Source organism: Mobula birostris, chromosome 6 (assembly GCF_030028105.1).
Source record: "Mobula birostris isolate sMobBir1 chromosome 6, sMobBir1.hap1, whole genome shotgun sequence".
Taxonomy (NCBI): domain Eukaryota; kingdom Metazoa; phylum Chordata; class Chondrichthyes; order Myliobatiformes; family Myliobatidae; genus Mobula; species Mobula birostris.
In genome coordinates this window covers 48,057,913-48,068,980 of record NC_092375.1, presented here as the reverse complement: position 1 = coordinate 48,068,980, position 11,068 = coordinate 48,057,913, and the positions used below count along the sequence as shown (strand labels likewise).

Below are 11,068 nucleotides of genomic sequence, written 5' to 3'. Positions count from 1 at the left end.
GGGAGGTCCTTACCATTTGTAATGTATTACAGTTCGTTCTGTTCCTGACCTTTTACGTCATCTCAAGCCTCCCACGGATCTTTCCATTTTTGTTTTGGTCCCTTATCTTCAGAATGCATGGTGCCAGATTACACTACTTGGCTAGTTGATCTATAACTTCCCACTAATGTGTTAGACTACCATGAACTTAATTTGAAATATTGAGTAAATCAATATTATATAATGCTTTAACTGTCTTGGTCTTGATGCTCTCAATTCTGCAGCCCTGTATCTGATTCCCTTGCAGCCACTTCTTTCCAACAAATACTTTGTTTTGGGATATGGGTATCTCTGACATAGCTGACATTTAATGCTTCTTCTTAACTTCCCCTGAACTGAGTAACTTGCTAAACCATTTCCAGAGGCATTTAAAAGTCAACCACTTATAATCTGGAGTGGTACTAAATATGACATTCCTTCAGGATTTTGATCAATCAGATGGGTTAATATAATAAAACAAAGGCCATCATTACTTGTGACTTTTTTTAAAATCACAGATTATTCTAAATTAATTCAGCTGGCTGGTCTTTAGAATGGTAGACGTCCATTTACTAATATCGCTGCACTACCATGTGTTCGCTGCTTTTAGGTTATACAGGAATGTGAGCTTTCTCACATTTCCTCTGCCTTGTAAATTGTCTTCCCTTTGTTATTTGTCACTGCAGGCAGATTTTATTTATTGTTGATCATGCTGTTCTTCTTTTATCATTAGATCTTTGGATGGGTCCTTATCTGGAATATCTTGTCTGTTTCCTACAGTTTTTGCCCAACCTGCTGAAACTGGTTTCTGCATTGTATTTTTATTGGAATTTTATTTAATGAATTTTCATTTTTCCCCCCCTTTCAGCATTATCTGCATACCAGAGGTACTACAGTTTACAGCCTGACTACTGGAAGGTTTGTATCATTTGATGGATATTTAATAGAATATTAATTAGATTGAACTTAATTGATTATATTTACTGTTTTTATTTTAACATATCAATTCCTCTGCTAAAAATATGGACGCTATAAAATGGGAAGAGACATTGTCATCATGCTAAAATGCTAGCAGTTTTATTTTGTTTGCATGGATTTGTCTCGTGTGTACAGTGACTGCATTTGTATTGTAAACAATTGAAAATAATTGTCTAGTATGAACCTTGTGTTCTGAATTGCTAGCTAGCTGCTTGCTGTTATACTCTTATCAGTTCACCCAAACTCTGCTGCTCCCTTTTTCTGTGTTACATCCAAAACAGTTCAACAGTTGTCTGATTTATGTTTGACAGCCGCCTGTCATTCAATATTTTTGAGTATGATGAACTTATTTACTCACAAGCTTTAATGATTACTTGTCACTACTATTAACTGTAATTTCGAAATTACCAAAAGACATAGGAGCAGAAGTAGCCTCTTTGGCCCATTGAGTATGCTCTGCCATTTCATCATGGCTGATTTGTTATCCCTTTCAACCTTATTCTCCTGTCTTCTCCCTATAACCTTTGTTGCCCTGACTAATCTAGAACCTATCGATCTCTGCTTGAATATACCCAATGAGTTGGCCTCCACGGCCACCTGTGTCAAATAATTCCACAAATTCACCACCCTGTCTAAAGAAGTTCTTCCTCATCTCTGTTCGAAATGGACTTACCTCTATTCTGAGGTGGTGCCCTCTGGTCCTGGACTTCCCCACTATAGGAAATATTCTGCTCTATCTAGCCCATTCAGTATTCGTTAGGTTTCAATGATATTTCCCCTGTCATTCTTCTAAACTCCAGCGAATACAGTCGACCCGAGTTCAATTCCTGCCACTGCCTGTAAGGAGTTTGTATGTTCTCCCCGTGACTGCGTGAGTTTCCTCCGGGTGCTCTGGTTTCCTCCCATAGTCCAAAGACGTACCGGTTGGTAGGTTAATTGGTCATTGTAAATTTTCCCACGATTAGACTCGGATTAAATCGGGGATTGCTAGGTGGCATGGCTTGAAGAGCCAGAAGGGCCTAATCTGTGTTGTATCTCAATAAATAAATAAATAAACCCAGCCATTTCTGCAATCATTCTCTGCACCCTCTCCAGTGCCAACATATCTTAGATAAGGTGCCCAAAACTGCTCACAATACTCCCAAGTGCAGCTTGACCAATGCTTTATAAATCCTCAGCATTACATACAGGCTTTTATATTCTCGTCCTCTCGAAATGAATGCTAACATTGCACTTGCCTTCATTACCACCGACTGAAGCTGCAAGTTAACCTTCAGGGAATACTGCACAAGGATTCCCAAGTCTCTTTGTACCTTCGACCTTTAAATTTTCACCCATTTAGAAAATGGTCTACGTCTTCTACCAGAGTGCATGATGTATACTTCCATACACCATATTTCATCTGCCACTTCATTACCCATTCTCCTAAGCTGTCTTAAGTCTTTCTGCAACTTCTCTGTTTCCTAAACACCGCCTTCCCTGCCACTGGTTTTCGTATCGTTCGCAAACTTGACTACAAAAATCAATTCTGTCATCAAAATCATTGACATATCTGTGTGACACAAAAAGAAGACCACTCTGGAACACCACTAGTCACCAGCAGCAAACTAGAAAAGGCTTCCTTTATTCCTGCCAATCAGCAAAGCTTTTACCTATGCTAGTATTTTTCCTGTAATACCATGAGATCTATTCTTATTTAGCAGCTTTATTTGATGTGCCTTGTCAAAGTCCTTTGGAATATTAAACAACATCCTTTGACTCTCCTTTGTCTATCCTGCCTGTTATTTCTTTAAAGAATTCCAATAGGTTTGTCAGGCAAGGTTTCCCCTGAAGGAAACCATGATGACTTTGGCCTGTTTTATCATGTGCCTCCAAGTACCCTGAAACCTCATCCTTAACAATAGATTCCAATATCTTCCTAGCCACTGAGGTTAGGCTAACTGGCCTATAATTTCTTTTTTTTGCCTCTCTCCCAACTTGAAGGGTAGAGTGACATTTGCAATTTTCCAGTCCTCCGGAACCATTCCAGAATCTAGTGGTTCTTGAAAGATCACTATCAATACTCTTACAGTCTCTTTAGCTTCCTCTTTCAGAACCATGTAGTGTAGTTCATTAGGTCCAGATAACCTATCTGTTTCCCAAGCACCACCTTATCTCTTTATTAATATCTCACTTCTTCCCCTGGCACTCTCAAATTTTTGGCATACTGTTGTCTTGCACAGTGAAGACTGATGCAAAATGCTTAAGTTCATCCTTCATTTCTTGTCCCCTATTGCTACCTGTCCAGTGTTGTTTTCCAATGGTTTAATATCCACTAGTGCCTCTATTTTACTCTTTATATATAATCTACAAAGACCTTTGGTATCATCTTTTATATTATTGGCTAGCTTGCCTTCTCACTTCATATTTATCTCTTTTTTTTGTTGCCTTCTGTTGGTTTTGAAAAGCTTCCCACTAATTTTTGCTGTATTATATGCACTCTCTTTTACTTTTCTGCTGGCTTTGAACTCTCTTGTCTGCTGCAGTTGCATCATCCTCCCTTTAGAATACTTAACTGTCAGGGGGATGGATTATGGCAGTGGTTATTATATCTGATCATCAGCATTAATTCAGTGGAGAATTTTACTCTATGTTTCAACAATTTGTTATTCTGTCATACTGCACAAGTTCTGTCCAACAGATGCAATATCTTTGCAATATTTTAGAGTTGTAAATTTGTACAGCACAGAAGCAACCCTTTAAAGCATCCTGTCTGTGCTGACTGTGGCACTTATCTCTGTGAACCCTCTTTGCCTGCATTGTCTCTACTCCTCTAGTTTCTATTCTTAATTTTTTTTTAACTTCTGCTTTCCTACTTGTCATCCCATTAAAGCCAGTTGCATCTTGTGTGTTTCAGTTTCAGTTTGGAATTCTCTCCCAAACCCTATTAGCTTGTTTCCCATTTTTTTTTGTAAGGTTTCTTTAAAACTTGTGTTTCTGACAAATATTTTATGCCTCTCAGCTTATTTTTTGTTGATAATTTGTAGTTGTGTGAAACAGTGGAGTAATTTTTCAAAGCAATGTTTATTTATAATTGCAAATTGTGATGTCTGTAATCTTTATAACCTTTCAAAAAATTGCATATAATTAGCCATTGGCAATGTAGTTCAAGCTATTGTTCAAATAAAATACAGGTGTCCCCCGCTTTTCGAATGTTCGCTTTACGAAACCTAGCTGTTACGAAAGACCTACATTAGTTACCTGTTTTCGCTAACAGAAGGTGTTTTCGCTGTTACGAAAAAAGGCAGCGTGTGCCCTAAGCAGCCAAGCTCCTCCCCTGGAATTGCATTCTAGCCAGCATTGCTTAAACACGTGCCTATGAGCAGCCGTTAGCAAGATGAGTTCTAAGGTATCAGAAAAGCCTAAAAGAGCTCGTAAGGGTGTTACACTTAGCGTAAAACTAGACATAATTAAGCGTTTTGATCGTGGTGAAAGGAGTAAGGACAGAGTGAGTTTGGCTTGGGGAAGTTGACGAAGATGATGTTGAAGAGATTTTGGCATCCCATGACCAAGAACTGATAAATGAAGAGCTGATGCAATTGGAAGAGGAAAGGATAACAATCGAAACTGAATGCAGTAGCCAACGGACCGAAAGCGAAGTCGTTCAGGAACCGAACATGAAGCAACTGCATGAGATAGAAAAATGCGTGAGGCTAAGCAGTCAAGCATACTGTCGTTTTTCAAGCCTTCCACAGCAGACGACGAACCTTGACCTTCGACATCGAGGCGGGCAGATGTAGAAGGTGATGACCTGCCTGCCCGGATGGAAACAGACGACGATGAGATGACACCCCAGTGTCCCACCACCCCAACCCCTGGGCTATGGACTGATACACTGCCGCGGAGAATGCAGCGGTAGCCAGGACGCACCCAACACATCTTTAAGAAAAATGCCGAAATAAACAAGCTAATTAATTAGGTGCCACCCGGTATGTAAATGTCAGCCCAGATCAGAGGCGATTGCCGATTGCGTCGCCTCTGATCTGGGCCAACATTTACGTGCTGGGCGGCACCTAATTAATTAGCTTGTTTATTTTGGCTTTTTTCTTAAAGATGTGCTGGGTGCTTCCCGGCTACCGCTGGACCACTGCATTCTTTGCGGATCAGTATCGGTTGGTGGCTTGGAGGTTGGGGTCCACTGCACCACCCTAACCTCTGACGACTCAGCCTAACACACCATCATCAGTGTGCTCGGCGCTGTCTTTCCAATTCCGGTAAGTGATACTACACTGTACGTACATTATTTCTACTTTATATAGGCTGTGTATTTTTATGCGTTATTTGGTATGATTTGGCAGCTTCATAGCTTAAAGGTTACTGGAGAGAGTGTTTCTGCCGAGAGAGCTTGCGCCGTGTTTCTGCCGAGAGCTCTTGTGTGAGATTTTCGCTATGGAGAACAGTGCGGCAATGATTGTAGAAAAGTATTTCTACTTTATATAGGCTGTGTATTTATCTTATCATTCCTGCTTTTACTATATGTTACTGTTATTTTAGGTTTTATGTGTTATTTGGTAGGTTTATTTTTTGGGTCTGCAAACGCTAACAGATGTTTCCCATGTAAATAAATGGTAATTTTTTCTTCACTTTACGACATTCTGGCTTACGAACTGTTTCATAGGAACGCTCTATCTTCGAATGGCGGGGGAAATCTGTATTGGACTTTTGCACAGAAAGTACTACCATATGGATGAATGCAATAACCAAGTTAACATGTTCTCACTCATTGGTCTGTTGTAATAAATATAAAGATAGTTATTGGAGTTCAATACAGTATTAATATTTAAAAATTTGCTTCCCCCTAGAATGCTGCCTTTTTATACGGCCTTGGTATTGTCTACTTCCGTTATAATGCATTTCAGTGGTGAGTAAAATGATTATGCAGTTTCTTAGTTGGAAATTAATGTGTATTGTGGTATGTATGAAATGAATTTACTGTATTTGTGGCAATGTTTTGAACTAAATTAGGCTCCTGTTTACTTAAGGATGGCAGAATAATTTGCCTGGTGGACTTATTGCAAAATATAGAAAAGGGTTGATAGATTTTTCAGTCTATTTACTGAGTTGATAAATGTTTTTTTTTAACATAATACCAGGTTTTCTTGGCCAATTTTGGCTTACTGGATAAGAGATTATATCCATCAGCCTGTTAAAATAGGAAGAGGTGCTTACTGCAATCTTTCCCTCCTCTTTTTCTTACAAGTTTCCCTTTCAATCTCTGAATTTCGAACATGCTACTACTCTTGTCTCTTGTCATTCAGTCACTCCGATACGCCATTTCCTTTTAATTCTGAAGTAAATGCTGCACTTTGCATGGTGTCTAGTTTAAAATAGCAGGGAATAGCTAAAACTAAAAATCATATATGTAGATGCAAAAGAATAATGCACGTCGGGGAATTCATTTTCAATGCAGAAGGAAAAATACTTAAAAATAGGGTTTGAGTTAACCTATAACTGTTAATAGTAACTTTTCTCTTAACTGACAGAATCTCAAAATAGCAGAACTTGTTCTCTAATGTCATGAAAGATTTGATATAGTTATTAACATTTTTCCAATGGCTAAATTTTTAAAATAGAATTAATAAAATAGTTTGTTCTTTACTTCTGAAAATTTTACCTTTCTTGGCTGCAGAGAACATTTGCACCCAAATTTTATCTATCTATCTAAGCAATATTGGTGATTAAAGAAATTTGTAAATGGTTAGATCTCGGCCAAGAAATTCTGTTGTATGACACATTGCTTCAGTGCAGTGTAAATGAAAGTTTGTTTCTTCCAGAATGGAATGCCGTTGCAATGTCTCCAGTTGCAAATTGAACTAGTGCTAATAATGTTATTTCCTTGTCAGTGATGGATAGAGTCATTTCCCGTGTAATGCTCCTTCATTGCATTGCTTGATAAATAAGATTACATTCCTGCAACAACCAGATTTTAACAACACTTACTCAATTTAAGTGGTCTCTTCAACAGCTCCCAGCACAGTTCTGTCAATTTAACTCTGGGAGACCTCTTCAGTATTACTTGATGGTTTACTACAGCAGTATGGGAGTGGTGCAGGCACCTGTCAAGGTGATAAGCCTCGGTGGATTTCCCTTCGCCCAGCAATCTCTTGACTTCCATTCTCCTCACCACCAAGTCTGTTGGACATTCAGCCGTTGACTGGAACCAGATATGCCTTCAAGATTTTCTTTGCAATTTGGATGCTGTGCCATTGTGGAGAATGCAGTGTGTGTCAAGGGCTTTGAATATTGCCTGATGATTTGGGCTACTACTAATCTGATTTAAAACCAAAATACCTGTTGGTGAACTGTGCATCATTGGGTACTCTTTGGTTAGTTATTTTTGGGACCATGGTGTTTCAATGTTTATATTATAAAACTACAAAATCTTTATTTAATTTCTTGTGAGCCAAACAAGAATGAGCCTAGTTCATTTGAAAGGTTAAATTTGATATAATTGTGCTGTACTTGTTCAGTGTGTAAGAATGCTCAAATAACTGTATGAATCTGTACAGAATCTCCATTTTAATATATTGGAGAGAGAAGTAATAAAGATATGCTAAACTGTAGTTATTTCACTAGTATTGTTTCTGAGATAGGTGGTTGGTAAACTATTTTACTGCTATCTCAATTTTGTGTTGATTTCATGTGAGTAAAATGTAGCTCTCGTAAATTGGGTAGGTGCTTTAGTTTTGGGTATTCTGCAGTTAGGCATTTACAGTTCGGGATACAATTTATAATCTAAGAACTGTTTGTTCTTTCTGACAGCCATTCTATTGAAGCTTGTGGTAACAGCGATAACTTTGCATAGTGTTGCGTTTTCGAGAACTGCCAGGATTGTGGCTTGCTGTTTTTGACAGATAATGTTCTTCAGAATAGAAAATTCTGACACCCACCCAGTGGAGTGCCTTATTTCTTTTTAGTGGTTGAAAACTTTGTAGAGTTGTTTTGACCACAAGAGGGGTGACAGCGGCACAGACCTAACAACAGAGTGTATAAAACATTGGCTTTCATTTTAACAGAAAAGCAGTGTAGATTCATGCATTAATCACCAGCATGCTTTTTCAAAAATTGTTTTTCTATATGTTGTATGCAGAACAATAAATGACTTTACAGGTTGGTATTACAGCCCTATTTAATTTGTGTTGTTGAATGCTTTGTTAAGATATTTATTAATTTGAATCAGTTTGATTTGTTACCATAGCATTAACTGCTGATACTTAAAATTAATTTCAAAGAAACCAAATAAATGTACTACTTTTTGCACCAAAGTATGTCATCTGCTTCAGGGTGAATCATTTTATAGGGTGTATTTTATGCATTTCCTATTTTCAAGCTGTTGTCTTGAACAGGAGAGTCCTTTGTAAAAGTATTTTGCATTTATGGTGATAGATAATTGTGATATTTGGGCAAAGTGAGTTCCAATATTGTATTGTAAAAGCAGTAGCTTCAAAAGTGTGCGAAACTTTGTGGTTCTCCATTGACTTTACCTATGAGCTTTGCTGAGTTCACTGGAAGATGACTTGATCTGTAATACATTGTTTAAATTAATCTGTTCTACTATATTGAAAAACATTGTGAACACATTGAAACAATGCTGTGGTGGATAAGGAAGACGTTGCTGGAATGCTCATGCCTTAGTAGGCAACGGTTTGTCTCCTTGCACTGTGCTGGCCTATGAGGGACTGATATGAAAAGAAATGAGACAGAAACCCATCTTTCGTTTATTTAAATAAAACTTAAATGTTTTGTAATCCACAAGGCTGCAGATTGAGATTTGGAAATGGGGTTAATCTGAACAATTTGGGTGTTATGAACACAGTATGGTAATTTGCATTCTTCTGTGCTATAAGTTGCTATGGTTCTATAACTGTTGAGAAGAGAATGTGGAACTTGAGCATTAGAACAGTGGGAATGAGAGCGGTTTCTGTATTACATACATTGCAAATACATTTGAATTTGAAGGTGTAAAGACTTGGCTATGATGGTTTGTGTGAAGTAAGCTTTGATTGTTGATGCAAGTGTAATATCTAGAAGATACGAATGCTGACATTGTGTATCTAAAGTTTTCAAGACAATTTGCCTGTTTGATAATGTGCTCATTAAAAGTAATAACTTAGTGCAAGTTTGCATTAGGTCACGCCTTTTGAAAGAAAAATGCTGGTGTGATTTCCAAGGGATACAGATCAGGAATGTATTTCTGCGATTAATTTATGTTTTAGTCATAATTGTATTTTTTTTTTCTAAGTACAGTTCATCAAACAAAGGAAACATTAACTGTGTGCTGGTATATTTATTTTAAAATGTCTCAGTCCCTGGGTGAAACTACTTCCGAGTTGAAGAAAAGGCACTTATAAGAATAGTGACATAATATGAGTGAGAAGCAATTTGGATGGAGCTGAGACTGAGTAATAAAAGTGTAATTACACTGGGATTAATGCTGTCCCCCCACCGCCCCCCATAGCCAACAAAAGGTAGAGGAGCAGATATGTCGACTATGGAAAAGTGTAGAAACAACAGGATTGTCATATTGGTGAACCTTAACTTCCTCATTATTGATGGGTCTTCCTTCATATAAGCGACTGAGATGGGATGGTATTTCATAATATCCAAGAGGCATCCTTGAAGCAGTATGTGGAGCGTTTTAATTGAACGTTTGAGAAATGAGCTAGGTCAGGTGATTAAACTTTGGTTATAATTCCAAATGTGCACATAATGATTCATGGGCCTGTGGATTTGTTTCCATCTGCCCATTACCTCTTCCTTAATGGTATCTGCTACTGGATGAACTCCATGACAAGTGATCAGTCAATGATTTGAATTGAACATTTCATCTGAGTGATGGAGATGGTCTACACCCTCCCTCCCTCCCTCTCTCCCTCTCTTCAGCCCCCCCCCCCCCCCAACAGCAATACTGCCTGACCGGCTGAGTTCCTTGTTCCTGCAGTAGCATATGTTTTGTTTTGCCTCCCTGTCTGCCTCCTTACACTTAGTACATTCTGTCTCCCAACTCCACTCCTACCTGGCTCCATCTGATAGATGTGGTTACAGGCCCAGGAATTCAAGCTGGGCTTGTTTGAATTACAGTAAGCCAAGGATCGGGAGTTTAGTGGAGGGGTAGAGTAGAGAATTAAATTGTCAGAAGCTCAAGTTCACACTTGAGGATTGAACAAAGATCCTTTGCTAAAAGGTTCAATATATACCATGTCCCATCAAATTGAAAGCCAAAGTAGAGGTGTAGTGAGTGATTGAGACAGAAAATGGAAAGCTAGTCAGAAAGATATAATAAATATAAGAGGTTTTAGAAGCAGGATTGAAAAAGTCTTATTGCAATTGTATAGGACCTTTCTGAGACTTCAGGTATGTATTGCTTATGGTTTTAGTCCTGTAATTTAAAAAGTGTACTTGTCATTGAAAGAGCATGGCAAAGATTTACTTGAACGGGAAGGCAGGTTTACCATATGAGGAGCGGTTGTGCTAATTGGGACTTTGGCACAAAGCCATAGTACAGAAGAATGAAGCATCTAATTGAAATATGTTATTTTTTTCTGGGTTGACAGGCTGGATGTAGGAAAGGTGTTTTTCTTGCCTAAGGAAGTCTATGGCCAAGGGACATTGTTAATAAGAGAGAGGCTGTTTTGGACTAGGATGAGAACTTTTCTGATGGTGACAACACTTTGGAACTATCACTGAATGTGTTGCATTCATTCAAAATGGTGATTGATAGAATTATGGACATTAAGGAACTTGAAAGATGGTGCTGGGAAAAGGCTTTGAAGTAGGGGATTAGTCATAATCTTAAAAAAAAAACTGTGGACAGGCTTGAATGCCTTTTCCTCTTATTTTTTATATTCTTGTGACTTAGTGGTGGCAATGTTGGATGATATGGTTAGGTGGTTAGACTGTTCTGTTGGAGGTCAACTCTTACCTGACTTACCTATGCTTGCAAGCACAATCAACTTCATTTGCTGAGAACTTGCAAGTGGAATTAAATGTTGTGTAATCATCCCTATGTCTTGCCTTTTGATGGAAACAAGTT

General features: G+C 38.2%; 1 protein-coding gene across 3 annotated transcripts in view; it reads left to right on the top strand.

Annotated features, from left to right (window-relative positions):
- kdm6a (lysine (K)-specific demethylase 6A) overlaps nt 1-11,068 on the top strand; it is a 252,209-nt gene that overhangs the window by 51,564 nt on the left and 189,577 nt on the right. For 2 of the 3 annotated variants that reach the window (XM_072260435.1, XM_072260433.1), the window contains exons 4-5: nt 887-936; nt 5,838-5,896. In XM_072260435.1, the coding sequence (XP_072116536.1) occupies nt 887-936; nt 5,838-5,896 (109 nt within the window). Of the gene's footprint in view, nt 1-886; nt 937-5,837; nt 5,897-7,072; nt 8,146-11,068 lie in introns of those variants that run through there. The other variant, XM_072260436.1, reaches the window with a different exon arrangement.